The sequence below is a fragment of the Sorex araneus genome, chromosome 3 (assembly GCF_027595985.1).
Source record: "Sorex araneus isolate mSorAra2 chromosome 3, mSorAra2.pri, whole genome shotgun sequence".
Lineage (NCBI taxonomy): Eukaryota > Metazoa > Chordata > Mammalia > Eulipotyphla > Soricidae > Sorex > Sorex araneus.
In genome coordinates, this window is record NC_073304.1 from 207380086 (window position 1) to 207405672 (window position 25587).

Here is a 25587-nt window from a genome sequence, read left to right on the forward strand (position 1 = left end):
CGGGTTGGCCGCGTGCAAGGCAAACGCCCTACCCGCTGTGCTATCACTCCAGCCCCTGGGCCTGCTTCTTAAAGAAGGAATCTTAAGCCGGGAAGTAATAAAATCTGACTTGCATTTTTTATAATTTTTCCCCCTATGGTACCTGAAATTGAACCCAGAGCCTCACACGGGCAATGCAAATGTCCTCCTTCGAGGCCACACCCCCAGTTCCATAGTTCAACTTTAATGAGAGTTTTATTGCAGGATAGACAATGAGTCAATGTGAACAGGGAGAGAACCTGGGGGGCCTGCTGCAGGAAGAATCTGAGGGCCTAAGACAGGAAGGTGGGTGAAGATAACATTAGCTTAGTGTCACTTAGGTACGGTTGCAATAAAGATGGAAGGATCTAGACCCAGTTGTTCAAGATGGTAACCACTTGCCTTAAGGAGCCACAAAGGACAAGAAATGAATCACTGTCACTGTCATCCCGTTGCTCCTCGACTTGTTCGAGTGGGCACCAGTAACATCTCTCATTGTGAGACTTGTTGTTGTTTTTGGCATATCCAATACGCCACGGGTAGCTTGCCAGGCTCTGCCGTGCGGGCGGGATACTCTCAATAGCTTGCTGGGCTCTCCAAGAGGGGCGGAGGAATCGAACACGGGTCGGCCGCATGAAAGGCAAATACCCTACCACTGTGCTATCGCTCCAGCCCACAAAAAATGAATATATCTATTATACACACACACACACACACACACACACACACACACACACTACGGGAACCCGGAGTGATAGTACAGTGGGCAGGGCACTTGCCTTGCATTCCACAAACCGGGTTTGATTCCTGGCATCCGATATGGTCCCCTGAGCATCACCAGGAGTGATTTCTGAGTGCAGAGCCAAGAGAGTTACCCCTGAGTATCACTGAGTGTGGTCCAAAAACCAGACCAAACCAAAATAACAATGAAAAAAACCAACAAAACCCAACCAACCAAAAGGCATGTTAAAGAGTCTTTGTAATTTGGGGGCTGGAGTGACAGCACAGCAGGTAGGGCGTTTGCCTTGCACGCGGCCAACCCGGGTTTGATTCCCAGCATTCATATGGTCCCCTGAGCAGCGCCAGGAGTAATTCCTGAGTGCAGAGCCAGGAGTAACCTCTGTGCATTGCTGGGTGTGACCTAAAAAACAAACAAACAAACAAAAAAGTCTGTAATTGTTCATCTCAAGTCCATGTTCAAAGATACTATTTTGGACATTTCCTGAAATTTCAATATATTTCAACTAGTTAACTTTTTTGTTTGCTTTTTGGCCAATCTTGTGCTCAAGCTGTGTTCAGTCTTATTTCTGGCTCTGTGCTCAGGGTTCATTCCTGGTCCCCACTCCTGGTCAGGGGACCATATGTGGTTCTGGGAATTACCTGCTGTTCTAGCTCTCCAGTTTGACCTGTTTAATTTTGAAGAAAGTGACAAGTAGAAAAAATTAAATTACATAAGTGGCTTGCAACTGTGAATCACTTTATGTCTTCTTTTAAAAAATTTTTATTAGTTAATCACCGTAAGGTACAGTTACAGACTTACAAACTTTCGTGCTTGCGTTTCAGTCATGCAATGATCGAGTACCCATCCTCCACCAGTGCCCATTTTCCACCACCAATGGTCCCAGCATCCCTCCCATCACCCCCACTTTATGTCTTTATTAGATAATGCTGATACAGACCAAACTTATTGAATTAAGAACTACTTTCATAGTAAATGTACATTGGTCCCAGAAATTTCTATCAAGGTGTAGTTATCCCCTGTTCTCCAACCAATGTAAGGTGTTTCTATGATAAAAACAAAGCAGTCAGTGTTTTATCCAACCACAAAGAGCAAAAGGAATGCAAACATTGACAGTGTGCATTAAAAATCCAAGATACTTAATGTGACACACACATGTATATCATTTAAACAACACTCTTAAAGTGCCTGTTATTGAAAACTATATAAAATATGAATGTTAATAGCAACACAGTACATTAGAGAACCATCTCATTTCGAGTGACTTGGTTAACAATGCTTACTTTTCCCTGCCTGTTGACAGTTTTTCCAAACTCTCTTTATACCAACAGTGGGCAGAATATTTTAGGTCAGGATCAGTTACACAACTTTAGCATATGCTTGAAGAGCTACAGAGAGGTATTGTGTTCTTTTGAGTTGGCAAAGTGACTCAGAAACATCAGCTCATTTCTCTGAATTAAGAATGTTCTCCTAGGAATACAGATGATAGCCTTTCAGCATCTGTATCGCAAACATAATGCCTAAGATGAGAGAGAGAGAGAGAGAGAGAGAGAGAGAGAGAGAGAGAGAGAGAGAGGTGCCTCTAATGATAGAGGCAGGCTGGGGTGGGGGGTGGCTTGAAGGGATGGGAGGGAAACTGGGGACACTGGTGCTGGGAAATGACACTGGTGGAGGGATGGGTGTTGAAACTTGTATGACTGAAACACGATCATGAACATTTTTGTAATGCTCTATCTCATGGAGATTAAAAAAAAAAGGAATGTTCTCCTAATAAGTACCACAGACCTTCCAGGCAGATGATAACTGGGGTTAGTACACGTGCTTGGTTACGGTGCTTGTGGTGGGGTGGGGGAGTACTCTTTACTTTTGGTGTTTGTATGTGTGCCTGCCAAGGGTCACACTCACTCAGTAGTGATGCTCCCACACATTCTGGTTGCTGTGCTCACTGGGGATTGCTCACTTGGTTGAGGTGCACACACGCCTGGATGTGTGCTAGAGATGGCACTCTGTTCTGTAAATTGAGGTATCGGGGTTCACATAGTACATGAATGTGATGTTAATTACAGTCATGGATAAATCCAACACCAGAGAGTCTCTTCCCTTCACCAGCATTCCAAGGATCCCTCCCTATGGTGTTAAAAAAACCTATCAAAATAGATTTAATATAAATGAGATTTTAATTCATTATTGAAATTGTATAAAATCCCTTAGCAAGCAAGGCTTGCTAAATGTACCTTTCTTAATCTAACAGAGGGCAATCATAAGTGACATGAGTGCGTGCCCTGGGCCTATTTTTACAATATATTTGTTTAATACATGTACCCATTTCTTTATGTGGTATTGGTAGATGGGTTGAATTTAAAAGGACTGCTGCTTACTGAGCTTTTATTGCTTTTTTCTAAAAATAACACTCATTCACGAGTCAGGCTGGGGACACTTTATAGCATGAGGCTCTTTCGGGGAGCTTTTAAGACAGAAAGATGGTCTTTAAGCCTGGATTTCAGGACAGAAGGACTTAGCGCCACCTCAGCATCTAAATCATCAACTTGACCATGATCTCGACCCCTCTCACTTCCTTATTTGTAAGATGATTAGCATTGCTAGCTGCCACACTCCGGACCTTAATCTTCACGCTTTACCATGCCCTGAATGGTCCGTTGCTGTCATCTTCTTTTTCACAGGGAAGGAAAGTCAAGGGCACAAAGGGAAAGTGATTTGCAGAAGCTTCCCTTGCTAGAAGGAGGTGAAGCCAGGACATGGGCTTCTGGCTCCAAAGTCAGCTTGGTGGGGTTTGGAAAAACATCCATCAGCTTCTCATTATGCCACTTGCTCATTTCCCTGAATTATTGAGGAGGTTGGGACTGGGTGGGGGGCGGTCAAAGGTCCTGAGCTCCTACTTTGCATGCAGGAGGCTTGGGGTGTCAGGAGTGGACACCCCCACCCCCATGGCTGATCCTGGAGTAGCCCCTGGCCACTACGGGATGTGGACACAAAACAAAACAAAGGAAGTGGAGTCATTGGTAAGGTCAAATTAGATTGGTGAGTGGGCTTCAGAAACAAACGTCATACAAAGCTGTGACTGTAAGAGACTGTTGATTCTCCACGAATCGGCGGGGGTATAAACTGAAGCTACAGGTAAACACTCAAACAGCCGCCTATCTGGCTGTATCCTATGTGTGTGCCTCTGTCCGTCTCCTTCAGCGCGACATTTATCACGTGTTGTTTTCTCTGATTCTGGCTCTGGAACTTCAGTTACGCAAGGATCATGTTTTTCTTTGGGACAAACATTCACAGGGACACGGAAGAAGCTCTTTTTGTGGCCAAAACAAAGACTTGGCCGGTCAGATGCATTTAGCATCTTTTGGTGAGGGATGTTGCTCAGACCGCAAACAGCCTGGCCCAGCCTCCAGGCAGCTGCCTTCAAGTAGGCTGGCATGGGGCAGCGTGTTCATTTCACAGCGGCGCAGGCAGCGGGCAGGATGAAGGGCTTCCTGCTGCTGGCGCTGTCCCTCACCTTGCTGACTGTCCTCTCAGGTAAGTGCTTACTCGGAAACCCAGCCTATCTCTGTGTGGATGTGATCAACCAAAAGAAGCCTCCTTGATATATTTTATTATTATTATTATTATTATTATTATTATTATTATTATTATTATTACTTTTTGCTTTCTGGGTCACACCTGGCGATGCACAGGGGTTACTCCTGGCTCTGCACTCAGGAATTACTCCTGGCGCTGCTCAGGGGACCATATAGGATGCTGGGAATCAAACCTGGGTTGGCCTTGTGCAAGGCAAACGCCCTCCCTGCTGTGCTATTACTCCAGCCCCTTGATATTTTTTTTAAGTTTTGTTTTTTCATTTCAAAGAACATGTAACAAATAATGATTTAATTATGCGGTTCCACCACCTCACCCCAAGAACATGGAAAAATTCTAGAATTCATCTCATTCGAGATAACACTTAAAAGAATATTTAATTATATTCCGGGTTCGATTCCTCCATCCCTCTCTGAGAGCCCGGCAAGCTGCCGAGAGTATCCTGCCTGCACGGCAGAGCCTGGGAGGCTACCCGTGGCGTATTCGATATGCCAAAAACTGTAACAAGTCTCACAATAGAGACGTTACTGGTGCCTGCTTGAGCAAATCAATGAACAACAGAATGACAGTGCTACAGTGTTATTTTGGCATTCTTAAAAGTTCCAATTTGTCTTTACCTTCTTTTTTTTTTTTTTTTTTTTTTTAGTCACACCCAGCAATGCACAGGGGTTACTCCTGTATCTGCACTTAGGAATTACTCCTGGTGGTGCTCGGGGGGACATATGGAATACTGGGAATCGAATCTGGGTCAGCCATGTGCAAAGCAAACCCCCTACCTGCTTGTGCTATTGCTCCAGCCCCACATCTTTACCTTCATTTTTATTTTATTTAGTTCTTTTTTTGTTTGTTTTTTGGCCACACCCTGTGATGCTCAGGGGTTACTCCTGGCTCTGCACTCAGGAATTACTCCTGGCACTGCTCAGGGGACCATATGGAATACCAGGGTCAAACCTGGATTGGCCGTGTACAAGGCAAGTGTCCTACCTGCTCTACTATAGCTCTAGTCCTTTACTATCTTTTTAAAGTTTGTGAAATCATCCAGATTTGATGGACTTTTATTATGAGAATATCTCTTAGAGAGTTTGTGTGTGCTTATTCGAAGTTCATGTAATCTCATGATCATACTATTTTCTTTGGAGGGTCCTTGTGCAATTATCAAGTTTAACAAAACCTTATTGTCACTGGACATTTTCCATCAACAAAGGTTGATTTAGTGTATTGGGGATGAAAAAAAAAAAAGAAAGAATCCTACCAAGACAACCCCAGTGGGACTCAGAAAAGCATTTGGCCAGAGAACTGAAGAAAAACATTTTTGAAAATTTTTCTTAAGTGGGGCCGGAGCAATAGCACAGCGGGTAGGGCGTTTGCCTTGCACGAAGCCGACCCGGGTTCTATCCCCGGCATCCCATATGGTCCCCCAAGCACTGCCAGGAATAATTCCTGAGTGTAAAGCCAGGAGTAACCCCTGAGCATCGCTGGGTGTGACCCAAAAAGCAAAAAAAAAAAAAAAAGACAAATTTTTCTTAAGTGTTTTACAAAATTATCAAAGTTTTACAAAATTGCTTTTTTTGGCTGTGCTCACGGGGTCCCCATGGTGCTCGGTCCCCATGTGGTGTTGGGGACCGAACCCAGGCTCTCAGCATGCTTTGTGTGCACTCAGCCCATTTGGTGTCTCTCCAGTCCCAGAAAATACGTTTAAAAGATGCATTTGTTAAATTAAAAGCTTTTCAAGGACCCAGCCAGGGCAGCAGGTGACTGTCTAGGTTGTGCTGTGATTCTGGGTTGGAAACAGTTTAGAATTCCTTCCGGAACCCTCTGGACTCCCCTGGGGACCCTTCCCTGTGAAAGAGCGCTTGTGCTTTAACGGAGGCGGAACTGGCACATCCTTTGCCTGGCACTGTGAGATGGGGCATGAACGCGTGTGCCCCAGAGCTCCCAGGCCCCTTCCTGACTTTTCCAGGGGCTTCCCCGATTCTGCCGGAGAAGCAGGCTAAGCAGCTCCTGAGATCCCGGCGCCAGGACCGGCCCAGCAAACCCGGCTTCCCCGACGAGCCCATGCGGGTGAGTGCTGCTGGCCCGGGTGGGAGGCCGAGGCCTTTGCTACCTCCCTGCTGGTTCGTTAGGAGTCCAGCCGGGCACTGCCCAGCCCAGTGCAGGCTTCTGTTGGACTCCCACACTTAGGGGTGGGCCAAGACTCCCTTCCAGCCAACCCTCTTCTCCTCCCAGCCTGCCCGCCGCTCGCAGCCACTTTGCAGAGGTGCTGGTCTCTCCTTCCCCTCCTCAGTGGCTTTGACCCTCAGTGAAAGGCAACTATCAGTGCTATCGGAGGCGACTCAATTCTTTTTTAACTTTTTATTAGAGAATCACTGTGAGGTACAGTTACAAACTTATGAACTTTCGTGTTTGCATTTCAGTCATACAGTGATCGTTTACCCATCCCTCCACCAGTGCCCATTCTCCTCCACCAGTGTTTCCAGTATCCCTCCCACCACTCCTTCCCTGTCCTCCCCCAACCCCACCCCACCTCTGTGGCAAGGCATTCCCTTTTGCTCGCTCTCTCCTTTTGAATGTTGTGGTTTGCAATAAAGGTATTAAGTGACCATCATGTTCAATCTATAGTCTACTTTCAGCCCACATCTCCCATCCTGAACGGGCCCTCCTAGCACCCTTTACTTGGTGGTCCCTTCTCTATCTGAGCTGCCTTTTCCCCCAGCATGCGAGGCCGGCTTCTAAGCTATGGGGTAATCCTCCTGGTACTTATCTCTACTGCTCTTGGGTGTTAGTCTCCTATTCTGTTACTTCATGTTCTACAAATGAGTGCAATCATTCTATGTCTGTCCTTCTCTTTCTGACTTATTTCACTTAACATGATACTTTCCATGTTGATCCACCTATATGCAAATTTCATGACTTCATCTTTTTTGGGGAGGGGGGATCACACCCGGCGATGCACAGGCGTTACTCCTGGCTCGTGCACTCAGAAATTACTCCTGGTGGTGCTCGGGGGACTATATGGGATGCTGGGAATCGAACCCGGGTCAGCCGTGTGCAAGGCAAACGCCCTCCCCACTGTGCTATAACTCCAGCCCCCATGACTTCATCTTTTCTAACAGCTGCATAGCATTCCATTGTGTAGATGTACCAAAGGAGGCAACTCAATTCTAACAAGAGTTATGTTCACACAGCACGGTTTCTGCTCACAGAGACAGCGTAAAGACAGTGCCCAGCCTTCCAGGTAACGATGCAAGGTACCCGAAAAATCAAGCCATGAAATGTGCTTATAAATAGATGGGCCTGGAGAGTATCATGCTGAGTGAAGTGAATTAGGAGGAGAGGGACAGATATAGATGATTGCACTCATTTGTGGAATATTAAAAAAATAATATGAGACTAATATCCAAGGCCAGGAAAACCAGGGGCCAGGAGGATTGGTCAGTGGTTGGAAGCTTGCCACAAGTGTGTGTGAGGGGGTGCAAAGGGCAGTTAGGATAGAGTAGGGACCAGTATGACAATAAAAGTTAGAAACGATTACTCTGGACAAGAACTAAGTAAAGGGATATACATGGTAAATATTGCAAATCATAATGCTCAAAAGGAGAGAGAGGCGGGGGAGGGAGGGATGGAGATAGAGAGAGGGAGAGAGGGAGAAAGAGAGAGAGAGAGGGAGGGAGGGAGAGAGAGAGAGAGAGGAAGAGAGAAGAAAAGCTCCTGCCACAGAGGCTGTGGGAGAAACTGGGGACGTTGGTGGTGAGAAATGCACACTGGTGAGCTGGTGAAGGGATGGGTGTTGGAACAGGATATGACTGAAACCCACATAGAAACAACTTTCTAACTGTGTATCTCATTGTGATTCAATAAGAAAAAATAGGATGCCAGTAATTCTTACCCGGGGATGATTTTTTTTTTGCCTCCCTTCTTAGGGGCATTTGGCAATATCTAGGGACATTTTGGGGTGTTTCAAATGAGAAGAGGAGGGTTTTCTGTTGGCCGTTGAGGGATTGGGACCAGAGATACTATGAAACATACTGCCCAAACACTAATATTAAAGGACATCTGGCATTCATTCATTCACTCATTCATTTTCCTGGACTGATCCAATCCAGGGCCTCCTAGAACCAATCCCTTTAGCTCAGGGCTCAAGGCAGGAGCCGTCCTGGAAGGCGCCCCCTCCCCTCTCAGGGCTCATCACCCCCACACACACTCAAAGTGGGACCACTGGGTCACCGTGAAGCTGCGTGTGCACCTCCAGGATGTGGGTGAAGGGAGAAAAGCCACGCAGACCCTTTCATGGTGCAATCAATTCTGCACGAACCTGGCCTGCCTGGGGAAGGATGGTCGCATCCACCCTGTAACTGAAACAGACCTGCCACAGGGCCAGGGGACGCTGCTGGCTGTCCCCCTGAACATGCAGCTGGGAATTATGCCTGGTGGCTGGTGCCAACCGTCTTCTTCTCACCTTCCCTCGGGCATGCGGGCCGGTGACACCAGGTGGACTCTGCCCCATGGCCTCTGGGGCCTCTGCTCCTCCTCCCCACTTCCTCCTATGGCCCCGCTTTATGTGAGGGGCACCAGACCCTGTCCCACTGTAGCTCGGTGGCCCTCCTGTCCTGCAAGCGCTGACATTGGTCCAGTTTGGGCCCCCCAGGTGAGGGTGGGTAACAGTGACTAAGGCCAGGTGGGAAGGACTAGGCAGGTGCATCTGGCTGCACCTAGGTTGGCCACAGCACAAGTGGGGCTCAGGCTCTGCCATGTTACCGTGGCCCCAGGCCGAGAAGAAGGCTCCAAGAGGGGTCTCGGAAACGCAGGGGCTTTCTCTCCTCAGGTTGCAACCCCTGTCGTGCCAACCCCTTATCCTGTGCCTGCCCCTCCCTTGGCTCTCATTCTCCTTCTTATAAAGTGCTGAGAGCAAAATGGGTCTTGTAGAGAGAGGGGGTTTGACCCCAGTGGCTCACACAGACGTCCCTCCCATCTCGCAGCACCGCTGATGTGTCTGTGAGTGGGGCCGCACACCGTCAGCAGGAGCGAGGCGGGGTAAGGTGGGTGCTGTGACTGGGGAGCAGGGGCCGCCGCCAGGCTCCCGTCCTGCCACAGGAACCAGGAGTGAGTGTCTGAGGCCCCTTCTGGAGAGCCAGCCCGTCTTTGGCCAGACCACCCGGATGCCTCTTCATTTTGAGTGTGACCAGCTGCTTACAGATGTCCCTTTGTTCAGGAGAAGGGCAGGGCAGATGGACCTTCTGTGCTCAGAATTGCACAGTGTGGGGCTGGAGAGATAGCACAGGAGGTAGGGCAGTTGCCTTGCATGTGGCAGGCTCAGGTTTAATTCCCAGCATCCTGTGTGGTCCTCTGAGCCTGGCAGGAGTGTTCGCTGAGTGCAGAGCCAGGAGGAACCCTTGAGCACCACCGGGGTGGCCCCAAAAGCAAACAAACACAGAATTACACACAGTGTGTGTAAGGGCATGCGTGTACGTGTGTGTATATGAGGATATGTGTGTATGTGAGGGTTTGTATATGGTGCTTGCGTGGCTATTTGTAACTAAGAGCATATAGATGTGTGTGTGTGGCTGTGTAGAAGGATGTGTGTATATGCGAGAAAGTGTTCATGTATGTGTATGTGAAAGTGTGTGTGAAAGCAAGCGTATGTGGGTGTGGGTATGACATCCTACATATGTAGGATGATTGTAGTTGTGAGAGATTTTGTGTTTGTGAGTGTGTGTGAGATTGTGTGTGTATGTGTGAGTATTTATGACTGGATGAGAGTGTATGTATCTGTGAGTTTGTATCTGTATGTGTGTCTATGTGAGTGCATGTGTGTGTGTGTGTGTGTGTGTGTGTGTGAGAGAGAGAGAGAGAGAGAGAGAGAGAGAGAGACTATGACTGAAGGTCTATATATGTGATGGTCTGTGTAGGGGTGTGCTCAGGATTGTGTTTGTTTGAGGGTGTGTTTTGCAAAGACCTGGTAGAGTATTTTTCCAGAGGTCTGATTCCACTGCCCTCCTTCCTCCACTTTGGGCCTGACAGGGACAGGAGGCGATGTGGAAGGGCCTTTGGGACCACATTGGAAGGTACGGGGCTGTCACACAGAGTTGGCAGAGACAGTGGATGCTCCGCAGAGCAGAGCCGTGAGAGCCCCAGAGCTGAGTTGCAGGCGCCACTGAGAGGGTCAGCACGCAGCCGCTGAAGCTCTGGCCTTGGGATCCCGGGGACGTGGAAATGCAAAGTGACATGTTCGGGCTTGTGCTTGCACGGCCTCGCCTCAGGACCCAGGAGGCGGACAGGTGGAACAGAACACACATGTGAACACAGGGATGGTTTAGGGGAGGAATTGCGAACCCTGGAGAACTGAGCCCCCAGACTCTGTCCACAGACTCAGAATCACCGAGACATAGCCAGCACGCCAGGCTGGGTATTCTATTCTGCTTCTCTGTGCTACAGAAAACGCTTCCAGAGTAGGGAGAGCGGTAAAGACCTGGTACTGGGGGAGGTCTTAGCAATTCAGAAGGAAAACAAGTGTGAAGATTTGCAGGGGTCTCTCCCCATCGGTGTCTGGTAAATGGTGTTTATAATCTTGACACTTGTTTAGATGTCGGTCACTCGTGGCTTCTGTGGAATTATAGGCTGTTTGGACAGAAGTCTAGACCAACTTCACCCACACGTCCAAGGGCTGGACTATGCTAACAGCATGCATCCTGCCCGTTTGCGACAACAATAGTTCTCTGCGTGGTGTGCAGGACAAAATGCTATGGAAGAGATCACTCATGTGTTCTGTGTTGTGGAGTGTGTTTGTGTGTATGTATGTGTGTGTGTGTGAAATCTGCACCTTACTGGGGCCCCGGATAAGGGAAGGGAGGGCCCGAGGGGATGGGGAGAGACCACACAGAGACTGAGGAGCCAGCTCCGAATCTAAGACTTGCAGCCTCCAGAACATGAGAATGCGACTTCTGAGCACTTCAGTCCAAGTGAATTAAGATCCATCACAACTTATTTATTTAGCTCCTCCCCAAATAAAGGCCATTCCAGTGTGGGATAAAGACCCTCATATGTGGTGTGTGTGTATATGCGTGTGTATATGTGTATGCGTGTGCATGTATGTGTGTATGTGTGTATGCATGTGTATGCGTTTGCATGTGTATACATGTGTGTACGCATGTGTATGTGTGTATGCATGTGTGTATGCATATGTATGTGTGTATATGCATGTGTATGTGTATGCATGTGTGTATGTGTGTGTATGCATGTGTATGTTTATGTTGCATGTGTGTATGTGTGTATATGTGTATGAGTGCGTATGTGTGTATGTGTGTATATGCATGTGTGTGTGTGTTTCCGTGGTCAGACAAGTGACTCAGAGGCTTTGTGCAACTTTCATTGAAAGGGGCAGTTGTTTCAACACACGTCCAGCTGTCACAAAGACAGTTTCACCAGCAGCATCTGGCCAACCTCTTACCACCAAGTTCTGCATGCGCAATTTTCAAAATGGAAAAGAAGTAACGCTTTAGGAGAAAGATCATCTCCCTCTACTCTTTTCTCTGTATATCTGGATGGAGACATGTTGCCAAACAGTCGTGACAGTATTTTCTTGGTGATAAGATTTGGAGCAATTTTTTTACTTTCTTTTTTTTTTTTTTTTTTTTTTTTTTTTTTGCTTTTTGGGTCACACCCAGCGATGCACAGGGGTCACTCCTGGCTCATGCACTCAGGAATCACCCCTGGCGGTGCTCAGGGGACCATATGGGATGCTGGGATTCGAACCCGGGTCGGCCGCGTGCAAGGCAAACGCCTTACCCGCTGTGCTATCACTCCAGCCCCATTTTTTTACTTTCATCTGTATGCTTTTTGCTGCTACTCAGTCTATTAACTCCCAGCAGATATTCGGGCTGCCATAACAAAGTCTCATAAACAGCAGAGCTTAAAATAGCAGACATTTATTTTCTGGCTGGGGATATTGCTCAACGATAGAGCGCGGGCAACACACACATGGGGCTGTGGGTTCTATTCCTGGCACCACACACACACACACACACACACACACACACACACACGCATGCAAGCACAGAGTTTATTTCTTACTATTGTAGAAACTAGAAGTTCCGTTTCCAAGTGTTGGCAGGGTTGGTTCATGGTAAATGATCACTTGTTTGAGCGTCCACTGTTGTTCTTTCCTTCCCACCAGGAATTACAGCATCCCTCTAGCTTCATGTTCCCAGCATAAGGCAGATGCTTTTGACTTAAGAAAAAAAAAGTCTCTCCCTTTCAGATGGCTCCCAATAGTTTGAGTAAAGGAACTTTCCTTTCCTTTTTATTTAAATGTAAGAGTATGCTATTTATGCAGCCATTGATTTAAACTGATTGAATTGGGCATGAACTCCACATTACTTAAATATTTTTTTTTTCTTTTTTTTTTTTTTTGGGGGGGGTCACACCCGGCGATGCACAGGGGTTACTCCTGGTTTTGCACTCAGGAATTACTCCTGGCGGTGCTTAGGGGACCATATGGGATATGGGATGCTGGGATTCAAACCCGGGTTGGCCGCGTGCAAGGCAAATGCCCTACCCGCTATGCTATCGCTCCAGCCCCTACTTAAATATTTTTAATAAAAAAATTTTAATTGAATATCTGTGAGATAGACCATTATGAGGCTGTTCGTAATTGGGCTTCAGTCATACAATTATCCAGCATCCGTCCCTCTTTCAGTGTACGTTTTCCACCACCGCTGTCCCCAATTTCCTCCCACCATCCCCCAACACATCACCCCCCACCCCTAGCCTCCCTGTATGGGAGGAACTTTGAGTAAAGGACTTTTCATCTCTCTGCTGGTCCTCAGCACCCAATACTGTTTCATGTTTCATGGTTACTACATTTACTACAATGTTTCATGTTTACTACGTGTCCTTTGATCCCTTTCTTTGCTTCTGTGGGGTGGGGGGAGGAGAAATTTTGTAGGACTTAACTCTACCTAGAAGCTGGAGGTGATTTCAAAGAAATCTCTTCTATGGCCTCACTTAAATTTGTTAAATTTCTCCTAATCATTCCGAATTTTAGGGAAGAAATTATTTGCCAGCTGCTGGGTGACCCACAGAAATTCTTGAAAGCGACGGCACGCAGGCCGAAATGATGTCTTTTGTGATCGTGTTCCTAAGTTCTCGTGCACCCTGGGAATATGCTCTCTGCGTTGGCTTGTGTTCCTTGAAGAAATGTTCTTGTTGGGCTAGTATAAATCACATTAGCGTTATTGTACGCCGTCTTTGTAAAATATGCTTTCATGTTTAGCCCCTTGACAAATGTATGTAGTAATTCCATTACCCTTTTCTTCCCCCATGATCTCCAAGACCCGTTGGGGGAGATGGAGATGTAAATTACTGCACATACCGCGCTCCTCTGCCTTCTTTCAGGGCAGAGGGTCCCTGCACAGCTAAGGTCTGAGCCACCTTCTGCCTCTGTAATTACTTTACTTTTACTGATGAGCCAAAGAACGCGATCAAATGTGGATAGGCCTTTAATTCCATGCAAATGTCCTGGGAATGATTGGGCTTCGGGAAAGGACTGCCTCTGTGATGGGCTTTCCGTTTTATGATTATTCTCCATTTAGACTATGTTCTGGTGGGGTATGAATTTCATTCTCACTCCAGTGCTCCAGAAGGGAGAGCTTCCATCCTCTCCTCTGATTACTGAGGAATTGTTTCCTTAAATCATTACAGTTGGCAGAGAACACAGATACTGGTTTTTGTTTTGCTTTATTTTTATTTTTTCTCCTTGAAGAAAGGGATCTAAAAAAAAATTTAAAGCTTATTTTCCGTCCACCCCTTCTTTCTTGATCCAGGAACATTTGAGATTATCATTAATGCTGGGTCATTTCTAACGTGGCCAACACAATTGTTGAATTTGTGGTTTCAGCGGATTTGCAGTTTGGCTTTTCATCTTTGACTAATGATTGCTTTTAGGCCTTTGTGGCATATTCATTTTTCCTAACATTTTAAATAAATACTGAACTGTCATGGAAACCAGTGCTCATTTCTTTCTCTCTCTATGCGTGTGTCTGTTTGGGATGTTTTTCTTCAATAGTGACTTCAGTTGCTATTTAGGAGTGTGAAATCTATACCTCTCTTTGATGCCTTTTGGTACCGCTGGCCTGGGCCATTCTAATGAGTGAGATGACAGAGATCAAGGAAGTGAGCGAGGAGGATCTGCCCAGATGACTAAGAACAGTCGTTTAGTTTATGCCTTTACTCCTTTATACTCTTCACAACTGTGATTTTTCCTTTCCTTTCCTTTCCTTTCCTTTCCTTTCCTTTCCTTTCCTTTCCTTTCCTTTCCTTTCCTTTCCTTTCCTTTCCTTTCCTTTCCTTTCCTTTCCTTTTCCTTTCCTTTCCTTTCCTTTCCTTTCCTTTCCTTTTTTTTTCCTTTCCTTTCCCTTTCCCTTTCCTTTCCCTTCTCCTTTCCTTTCCTTTTCCTTTCCTTTCCTTTCCTCTTTCCTTTCCTTTCCTTCCCTTCCCTTCCCTTTCCTTCCCGTCCCTTTCCCGTCCCTTCCCTTCCCTTCCCTTCCTTCCCTTCCCTTCCCTTCCCTTTCCCTTCCCTTCCCTTCCCTTCCCTTCCCTTTCCCTCCTTTCCTTCTCTTCCTCTTCTCTTTTCTTTTCTTTTCTTTTTCTTTTTTGTGCGGTCCTACTAAGTGTGGAGTATGAGGCACACCTGGGAAGCTACAGGCTAGACCAAGAGGGACAGGGATGATGTTCAGGACGATATGCCAAGGAGCACACGATTGCGAGTCACATAAATGCTGTGGGTTGAGGGGAAGTTAATCATATTGCCCCTCTCAGCTGAAAAGGAGCTGTAGGAGGCTGCCAGGCTCCAAAGAGCAGGTAGAACTTTTCCAAACATCCAGACATTCCCTGGAGAGCTCCAATTTTATCAAGTACTGTTGGTTGCTGGCCTGGAACTGACAGGCTCACTTTGTTCACCTTCGGTAGGACGCCAGCCAGACTGCACCCGAAAACGCAGCTCTGCACTCCTCCTGGTCACCAGCCATTGCCTTTGTCCTGCAGCAGAGAGCTGGTGTCTGCACGCCCAGCCACCTCCCCTGCTCGCTACGGTGTCCTTCCTTCCTTCCTTCCTTCCTTCCTTCCTTCCTTCCTTCCTTCCTTCCTTCCTTCCTTCCTTCCTTCCTTCCTTCCTTCCTTCCTTCCTTCCTTCCTTCCTTCCTTCCTTCCTTCCTTCCTTCCTTCCTTCCTTCCTTCCTCCCTCCCTTCTTCTCTCCCTCCCTCCCCCTCCCTCCCCCCTTCCTCCCTTCCTCCCTCCCTCCCTCCCTCCCTCCCTCCCTCCCTCCCTCCCTCCCTTTCTTTCTTCCTTCCTTCCTTCCTTCCTTCCTTCCTTCCTTCCTTCCTTCCTTCCTTCCTTCCTTCCTTCCTTCCTTCCTTCCTTCCTTCCTTCCTTCCTTCCTTCCTTCCTTCCTTCCTTCCTTCCTTCCTCTTTCTTCCTTTCTTTCTCTCTGTTTCTTCTTTCTGTTTTTTTTTTTTTTTGAATCACCATGAGCTAGAGCATTACAAACCTTTTCATGATTGGGCTTCAATCATACAATGCTACAACACCCATCCCTCCACCAGTGTAATTCCTCAGTCCCAGTTTCCCTCCCACCCACCCCCAACTCCCTCCTACCCAGCCTGCCTCCATGACAGGCCGCCCCCTCTCATTTTAGGCATTATGGTTTGCAATACAGATGCTGAGAGGACATCATGTCTATCCCTTTACCATCCCTTTACCTACTTCCAACACTCAGTTCTCATCCATAGTGCTCATTTCCAACTATTGTCACACTGGACCCTCCTCTATCTTGTCTACCCTCCACCCCCACACACTTGTGGTAATTTCCAGCCATTGAGCAGTTCTCTTGGCCTCCAGGGTGTTTTTTTTTCAGTTTGTCTGTTGCTTTTGATATATATTTGGTTTGGGGGCCATACCTGGCAGTGCCAGGGATTGGGCCTGGGTCTCCCCGCTGCAGTGCATGCTCTCAAACCTTCTCAGCTATTTCCCTGCCTCTTCCCGGGCACTCTGCAGTGAGCCCAGCATGGAGAGTCCTCCTCTCTTTTTCTGATAGTTTGTGAGTGCGGGAGTATGAGGCAGATGCTAACTCCTAGGTCAGCTGGTGCCGGGAAGGGTGAGGGGCTGTCATGTGGCGAGAAGGCAAACTGCACTTAGGCCTTGTAGACCCCAGTGGGGAGCACAGATCTCACTCAGCCTGAGCAGGGCCGCTGCTTTCAGCCTGGTGTTCTCAGGAGAGGTGCTAACTGCACAGCTCCCGGGCCTGCTCAGGTCTTACCTGCCAGTCACCAAGCTTCCTGGGAGGCTTTTTACAAAGGCGGCCACTTGCAGAGGTGAGACTAAGGGGACCCTTGCAGAAAGGTAGGGTCTCTAGGCCTTGCCCCTTCGCCTTCTCCCTGAGTAAAATCCCCATGGTGCTCTTCTTTCTCCTCTGACCATGCCAATATTCAAACCAAGCAGAAACCCAGCGCTTGGATGCGGAGAGCAAACTGGGGTTGGCGAGTGGTGATGGGAAGGTGCAACTATATGGCACGGAGGGATGGAAACTGGACTTTTGGGAGCAATTATGATGTAAGATTCATGATCTTGAATTCTAATGCCATACTCCTGAAATTTGTAGAGTGCTGTAAGACCCTTGTCAACTCAATAAGTGTTTATTTAGAAAAACAACACTGAGGGGTTAGAGCGATAGCACAGCGGGTAGGGCATTTGCCTTGCACGTGGCCGACCCGGGTTTGATTCCCAGTATCCCATATGGTCCCCTGAGCACCGCCAGGGGTAATTCCTGAGTGCAGAACCAGGAGTAACCCCTGTGCATTGCCAGGTGTGACCCAAAAAGAAAAAAAAAAGAAAAAAGAAAAACAACACTGAGAGCCCCAGGATGATGGCCCTTGAGGGGCAGGAAAGGGGACAGTAGCCGGGAGAATTGGTGGGACCAGCTGGTTACCTGTTGTGATGACTCAGAGAGCTGTTCAGGGAATAGGAACCCACCACCTCTTTCTCCTCCTCCCTCTAATCCCCGAATCCACTGGGAACCGCCAGGGACAGGTCACCTGTGATCTCAGAGGTCAACCTTTCTGGTGGCGAGGGCCCGAGTGGGTTCATGGGGCAAATCAATGCTCTTTTTGTAGCATAGGACTTGGTCTGTGTCGTTCCATTGGACCCTGACAACCCAATGGAGTCAGTGCTAGTGCCACACCCATCTTGCAGATGGACAAATTAAGGCTGCAGGGTTCAAGATATGTTGGCATTTGATCCAGACCCAAGCCCAGACCCTGGGATCCCTTGACCTCTCCATGGCTGAGCCTGCAAGCCACAGATCTGGGAGGTTCCCTGCAGTGAGTGGCTTCCTGGGGAAAGTCAGAGGAGCAAAGTGACCACCTGGCAAGTCTCCGTCCCAGGACTCCACACTGCTTCCTGTTCCCCTGCCCCCACCCCCACCCCACTCATTCTCTTGTGGTCCAAATTTCCCAGAACTGGGAAGAACAGGGCAGGGTCAGCCCCCAAATCAAGGATGAGCCTGGCAAAGAAGCATCATTGGGTTCCCAGGGCATCCTCTCCCTATCTCCTTTCCACAGCTACCCCTGGGGCTGTGGGCAGGCCCCAGATACTTGGGGGGAGATGTGGTTTGATGATGGTTAAATGGAAACAGTGATGTGCACCAGAAAACGTTCAAGATATGTGGGTTCTAGGGGAAAAGGAAACAGTTTCAGGAAAATCCCACACATAGGTGGGGATTTTCCTTTATAGCGTCATGTCATTCCTTTATAGCCATGTTGAAAAGATTTAAAAACAACTCTGACATAGGAGGTTGACTTTATAGAAACTTAAGATCTTCAAATTGTAAGTTGGACCCTTTGCCAAAAGCTTACCAAGGCTGTAGAAGTGGCTGTGCGCTCCCCAGGGAAAGTACCACTTGGCAGATGAATGGCCGGCTGCTTCCGGTAACCTAATGGCTTCATACAGATGTTTCACATCTTCTTTGCAATGCTTTGCACCCCATAATTATTGCACCCAGCATTCTTTCTGGGCAATGTTGACTGCATACATCCTCTAATTAAAAATTATATGTATTCCGACCCAGCAATACCACTCCTGGGCATATATCCCGGAGAGGCAAAAAGGTATAGTTGAAATGACATCTGCATCTTTATGTTCATTGCAGCACTGTTTACAATAGCCACAATCTGGAAAAAAAACGGAATGCCCAAAAACCGATAACTGGTTAAAGAATTTTTGGTACATCTACACAATGGAATACTATGCAGCTGTTGGAAAAGATGAAATAATGAAGTTTGCATATAAGTGGATCAACATGGAAAGTATCATGTTGAGTGAAATGATCAGAAAGAGAGGGAGAGACATAGAAAGATCGCACTCATCTGTGGAATATAAAGTAACAGAATGGGAGATTAACACCCAAGAGTTGTAGAGATAAGGACCAGGAGGTCTGCCCCACAGCTTGGACCTCACATGCTGGGGGAAAAGGCAGCTGAGATAGAGAAGGGAACACCTAGTAGAGGATGTTGGGAGGACCCACTCGGGTTGAAAGATGCGTGCTGAAAGTAGGCTATAGACCGAACATGATGGCCACTTAATACCTCTATTGCAAACTACAACACCCAAAAGGAGAGAGAACAAAAGGGAATGCCCTGACGCAGAGGCAGGGTGGGGTAATGGGGGTTTGGGTGGAGGTGGTGGGAGGGATAGTGGGAACACTGGTGGAGGAGAATGAGCACCGGTGGAGGGATGTAAACGATCACTGTATGAGTGAAATGCAAACATGAAGATTCATAAGTTTGTAACTATATCTCACGGTGATTCACTAATAAAAATTTTTTTTTAATTTTATGTATTCCCCTTTGGGAGTAATATCAAGATCTTATGGGAATATGCTAGCTAAACCCTGTGGCTCTTCCACTAAATACTAGGAGGTAGGACTTGGTCTTAGGTGCTAGAGCACATGCTTTGCATGTGGGAGCCCTGGGTTCAGTCCTTAGCACCTCCAGGAGCAGTTCCTGAGCACTGTCCCAGGAGTAGCCCCTAAATACCACCAGGCTTGGTGAGTTCATACAAAGGTTAAGGCTCTTGCCTTGCATGTGGCTGCGACAATGATTCTAGTTCCAGCATCACATGTGATCCCTTAGGTACAGTCCCTGGGCATAGAGCCAGGTGTGCCCCCCAACCCCCCACCAGGGAGAAATCACTGCCTAACAGAGTGACCCTGGGGAAGTCTTCAGAGCTCTGGGATTATCGATAAAGGCTTCCTGGAAGATGTCACAGTAAAGCTGAGGCCTGAAAACTCTGATAGGGAAGGCAGGGAACAGAGGAGATATGGAATGTTCCAGACAGAGAGCAAAGCACCTGCTGAGAGCAGAGCAGCACCTATGCCAAGGGAAAGAGAGCACAAAAAGTTCAAGTGGGGTGGGCGTGGGGGCCAGAGGGAGAGTGCAGTGGGTAGCGCTCTTTCCTTGCATGTGGCTGATCCCTGGAACCCCATATGGTTCTTCTGGTCCTGTCAGGAATGATCCCTGAGCACAGTCTGGAGTAAGCCCAGAGAAGAGAGCAAGAAGCATTTCCCACTTTTTCCGTACCACCTTCTATTTTTACATGATTTCAATAATAGGGATCTGTATCGCTATTATAATAAAGATCAAGTCAAGAAATCCAATTAAAATGATTTTAAAAATCCACCTTGGAGTTTTTAATTAATTAGGTCTTGGCAAAGACCTGAACAGATAGCTCCTCAAAGGAGATTTTTCGATGGCAAATAAGAACCCCATCACGTATCACCAGGGAATTTCAAATCACCGCAGTAAGAAGCTTCTCTCAGACATTGGAATGACTCAAATCTAAAACGCTGACAACCCCAAATGCTGGCAAAGACATGGAACCAAAGGAACTCTCCTCCAGTGCTGGTGGGAAAACAAAATGGTACAAGGCGAAATGGAAGGGCCAAGCGGAAGAGTGGCTGACAGTCTGTCGCAGAACAAATCTGACTCTTCCCCAAAGAGCCAGCAATTGTGCTCCTTGATAGTCACCCACAGGCATGGAAGACGTGCTGGTAAGACAGAATTCTAGACACAGATGGTTATAGGCCCCTTAATCCTGATTGCCAAGACTTGGAAGCACGTGCGATGCCATCCAGGGCATGAAGAGGTAGAGCGTGTGTCATCCTTCATGTGTGTCACATCCTTCATGTGGACTTGAAAGGGGAATTATCAAGTCATACAAAGTCATAGGAGAAACTTAAAACGGTATTTCTCAGTAAAAATAGGGGGGGACTGTGTGGGTCCAGCTTCTTAAATAGGCAATTACGTAGATGGTAAAATAATGAGTTGCAGCAGGGGTGAGGTGGGGATGATGGCTGAATGGGCAAGAAAAAAACGCCCTGCACAAGTCTGCAGAGGGGGGCGTAGCTAGTACTCAAGCCCACCGCAGAAACGCCACTACGAGTGAGACTGGTTCCTGAGATGTCAGAGTCAGCAATGACATCAGCGACAGAGAGGACCGCGGGGAGGACAGGACCTCGCCTTGCTATTGGGACCCCGGGGGAGGTGAGGGACCCTTCACCTCCTGCTCAGAGCACTACTATCTCTTTGTTGTTGTTTTGGGGCCGCACCCGGCTGTGCTCAGGGATCACTCCTGGCTGGTACTTGGGGTCCCATATGTGGTGCTGAGGATTGAAGCTGGGTCAGGAGTTCCTGAGGTGTTTTATTCCTAGTAATATTTTTTTTCCTTTTTTTCTTTTATTTAAAAAAATTTTTATTTTAATTTATTTTTTTTAAATTGGGGATTTTTTTCTTTTTGGGTCACACCTGGCAATGTACAGGGGTTACTTCTGGCTCTACACTCAGGAATTAACTCCTGGTGGTGCTCAGGGGACCATATGGGATGCTGGGAATCGAACCCCGGTCGGTTGTGTGCAAGGCAAATGCCCTACCTGCTGTGCGATTGCTCCAGCCCCCTTTTTCTTTTTTATAAAGTGTTAGTTTTATTTGATCATTGTATAGAAACTCTGGCTTTGTCACTGTTATTCCTTTTTTAAAAAGATGACTTTTTGGGGGGGAGGATGAAGAGGAGATCTCCCAAGTGGGTCCTCCAGCTATGTATGTTTTGGGTGTCATAAAGTTGTTCATGCATGAGAAATGCATGAGCGGTGGGCAGGCAGGAGAGTCACCCACTTTTCTCAGGACTGCAGTCATGGAGTATGTGGCCTCTACCACTCACCTCTTCTTTCACTTAGTACAGTTTCTTTCTTTTTTGTTTTGTTTTTGAGTCTTACCTTGCAGTGCTCAGTGATCACTGCTGGTGAGCTCAGGGGACCGGGTGGGGTGCCCAGGGATGGAACCTGTGGATTGGGATTGGGCCCAGGTCAGGGCTTTGCAAAGTCAGTGCCTTACTATTCTTTGGCTTCTTCACATATATCTTTAAGGTTTACCCTAAAAGGTTTATCCCACATCTTGGGATGTTCCAGTATATTCTTTCTTTTTAACAGCTGCATAATATTCCCCCCATACAGACTTAACCACTTTATTTATCTGACCATGTATCTGTGTACAAGGTTTAGTCTGGGAATACATTTTCCCTTCTCCTGGGCATGAAACTAGGAATTCAAATGATGGGTCCTATCATAACTTTCTAACATTTTGAGGAACTGCCTGGCTGTTTTATCAAACTCACCTTTACTCCTAGTAACATTTTTCTTCTTCTTCTTTTTTTTTTAAAGAGTTGGTTTTTGATAATATAAACCAAAAATTTTGATAAAATCATCCCCGGATACCCCCGTCATTCTTTTCCCATCTTCCTGTCAGGAGTGTGGGGAATGTCCCTGTGCCTCCAGATTGGTGGCTGTGATGAGAGTTCTGGATCACATCTCCAGCGTCTGTATTTCTCTTATTCTCAAAGTGCTGCGAACAGCCACAGGGGATGGGGAACTTGTCATAAATGGAGACGGGGACCCCCACCCCGACCCACTGAGTCAGAAACTCTGGCCGCTCACCACCACCATACATTCCTCTGAGGCTTGATAGATGTTGGAGGGTCCCTCCATGAGGGTGTTCCCAAGGAGCAGCAGCTCTGGGAAGCCAAGACCCGGTTGCAAAGTGGTTTATCTGATCTCTGTCCGTCCCCCAGTGTCATTTGCACCTTCCCCCGGAGACCAGCCCTCTGGGCTCAGGCCAGTCAGCCATTCTTGCTTTCCCCCGGGTCTCTGCAGAGACACAGGCCTGTGCCTGGCACCTGTCTGGCCGTGCCCACGGATGGCATCAGGTCCCCCTGCAACTGGATGCGCCCCCATGGAGCAGGGCGTGTCTCACCCCAGGTTTGTCTCCACAGGAGTACATGCACTACCTGCTCCGCCTGGAGCACCGAGCTGAGGAGCAGTTCCTGGAGCATTGGCTGAACCCCCACTGCAAGCCTCACTGCGACAGGAACTTGGTGCATCCCGTGTAAGGGCTCGGGCCGGCTCCGGTAGGTGCTTCTCCCCAGCCTGCTGGACCAGTGCGGGTGGGAGGTCCCTCTGAGAACATGTTTCTGGAGAAGGTGGCTGGCTGGCAGTGGGGCGGGCAGTGGCAAGGGCGAGGCAGGGGAGGGCGCAGGGTCAGAGATGCGGTGAGCAGGGCTGGTGGTCACAGCACACGGGCAGGGGTGATGCCACTCAGGGAAGGCTGGGACCCCGCTGGCCGTCCAGAACGGTCTCTCTGGCGTCGCGGTCTGGAGCAGGGGCCTGTGCAGATCGGGTCCCAGTGCCGCCATTGGCAGCATCAGCGCCTCCTTCTTACCTTCCTGCAACTGGAACTCGAGCCTGGCTCTGCCTGGTGCCTCCGTCTCCCCTCTTCCTCTTTCCCTCTTCCAGCCCACCTGAGTCCCCTGCAGGTCTGCAAACCCTCCTCTGCATCTTGGGGTCCTGGGGAGGGACGTTCCTGCTTCTCTCACAATCTCTGTTCCCAGCTCTTTGGCCCCTTTTCCACATCCTGGTGGAAGGTGAAGCCAAATGTGGTTTTGGTGGTTTAGCAGAGTGTCATTCCTTCTGCGGGGATCGCTGTGGATGAGCCCTGGAGTGCGTGATGGGCCATCATAAGCACCCAGAGGTACTGTGGGTCTTGGTGCTGTTGACTGTGTTACTGTAGGTAGTTACAGGGACTCCCTTTTCATTCCAAAGTGGGTGATGCCCAAACACAGCTCCAGCAGGTCAGAATGTTCCAGAAGGTCGGTTGTTGCCCAGGGTGAGTGTGTCTCTGTGTGTGTGTGTATTTCTGTGTGAAGTGAACGTGTCTATGTGTGTGTGAGTGTGTGCTTGAGTGTGTGAGCATATGTCTGTGAGTATGTGTATGTGTGTGTGTTTGAAAAAGTATGATTCTGGGTGAGTGTTTGTGAGCATGTGAGAGTGAATGTGTGTCTGTGGGTCTCTGAGAGAGTGTTAGTGCGTCTCAGTGTGAATCTGTCTATGTATGGTTCTGAGTGTGTATGAGGGAGTGTCTGTGTGAATCGATAGGAGTCTGTGCGAGGGTATGTGACAATGAGTCTGTGTGTGAGTGTCTGTGTCTGTGTGAGTGTGTCTCTGTGTGAGAGTGTGTAAGTCTGTGTGAGAGTGTGTGTACACGTTTGTGTGTGTGTGTGTGGACTTGAAGCATCCCTCTCCTACCCTCCCCCCTCCCCCAGGAAATGACAGTCTATGGCTGTTTCCTCCTTGTGCCAAGTCTCCTCCTTCCCCATCCTCCTCTTCCTCAACCTCCTCCTCCTCCTGATGCTGGTTTCCCTTCTTTTTCCAGCACCCATTCGGATAAACGTCAGCCTGGATGGTGGTGGAACAGGACCCACGTCTCCTTTCATCTTTTTGCCCCGTGGAAGCGGGTTTTCCTGCCCTGGGGAGCGGGTGCTTGTCACCGGTGCCCTGGGAGGGGGGTGGTAGCAGTCTCTGTGCAGCCTCAGTTTCCTGACCTGCTTGACTCATGCTGACTATCAGCCCTGCTTGTCATTAGCTTGGCTTTACCCCCCACCCCCCACTCGAATGGGTGGTGGTGGGGGACCGTGCTGTGGGCTGGTGGAGACCGAGGGGTCATCCACTCCTTGTCAGTTCCTTGTGCCTCATTTTCCCTGCTCTAATAAACCTCGCTGTCCAAGCTGCTCTGGGCGGCTCCTCCTTCCCTTTCCGACGAGAAAGCAGAGGAGACCCTTCCCTGTTTGCCTCTGAGGAGCTGCGCCCACCAAGCCCTGCTCTCTGAAGGGAAGAGTGGCCGGGCGTCTCTGGAGATTTGGGGGTGGGGGCATCGCTTGGTGCAGGGACATACCCCGACCTCCTAGCCAAGCACACGTTTCTGGTGAAAAGTGGGTTCAGTGCCTGACTGCCCCTCCCACAGCCCCCAGAATCAGAGATCCGGCAATCAAGCAGCCACCAAAGCAGAAATGTGGAGGGCAAAAGAGTGGGCTGGGCTGGCCTAGGGGGGCTCAGGCACCCTCAAAAAGTAGGCTGGGGTGGGGGGAAGCCATTTGTGCGTGTGTCCTGGCCTGCCCCTCTCCCTGGTGGAGGTGATGGCTGGGTACCGGGACCCGGCTCTAGGGACACCTGCCTCTAGGGGTTCCCCAAGAAGGGGGGCATTGAAAATGCCTGTGGGGGTTAGGACTCAAGTGACTCAGGCTTACAGTGCTCCTCCAGAGGAGGGTGCAGGCTCACAGGGAGCAGAAACCCGGAGCTTGGCTGACATCTCAGCGGGGTGATTCTCTTGTGAACAGAAGGGAACCCTTCTCTGTCTCCCAGAGCCTGATTGCTATTTGGGGGGCTCCCACACGGTCCTCAGAGGGGCCAGGGGCCGTTCCTGCTGTCACTCAGCCAGTTGTGCTGGCAGGCCAGCAGGAGGGGCGAAGACGTGGTGCTGCCTGCACAGTAGGCCACCGCCCCCCCCAGAAGTTCTCAAGGCCTCTGGGTTGCACCCGATAAGGCTTGGGTTGGGTGGTGCCAGGAATAGAACCCGGGTCAGCCCAAGCTAGGCACCTGCTGGAGCCGCCATGCTATTTCCCTGCTCCAGAGCCTGGATTTTAACCTCCTTCCCTTGACGTACATGAGGCATGTGCTAGCCCAGAACACGCGCGAGGCCACAGAGCAAGGGCTGGCGCTTGGTTCTCGTGGCTCACGGCGCCGTCTGCTCCCGCTCACAGCAGATCTCAGAGGGTCACCTCGGTAGCAGCACTGAGCCGGTGGGCCGGT

General features: G+C 48.7%; 1 protein-coding gene across 1 annotated transcript; it reads left to right on the plus strand.

Moving 5' to 3' along the window:
• The first annotated feature begins 4236 nt into the window (after positions 1-4236).
• On the plus strand, positions 4237-24243 carry C3H17orf67 (chromosome 3 C17orf67 homolog). Its single transcript, XM_004608645.2, has 4 exons — positions 4237-4291; positions 6312-6412; positions 22719-22853; positions 24155-24243. Exons 1-3 carry the CDS (start codon positions 4237-4239, stop codon positions 22833-22835), a joined length of 273 nt encoding a protein of 90 aa, XP_004608702.1. The 3' UTR covers positions 22836-22853; positions 24155-24243.
• The last annotated feature ends 1344 nt before the right edge of the window (positions 24244-25587 follow it).

Bases quoted from the DNA above. Each gene is read 5' to 3' on its own strand.
- C3H17orf67 (XM_004608645.2), top strand. From the start codon at position 4,237: ATGAAGGGCTTCCTGCTGCTGGCGCTGTCCCTCACCTTGCTGACTGTC. The intron at 4,292-6,311 runs GTAAGTGCTTAC...TGACTTTTCCAG, and splicing joins CTTGCTGACTGTCCTCTCAG to GGGCTTCCCCGATTCTGCCG. The intron at 6,413-22,718 runs GTGAGTGCTGCT...TTGTCTCCACAG, and splicing joins TCCCCGACGAGCCCATGCGG to GAGTACATGCACTACCTGCT.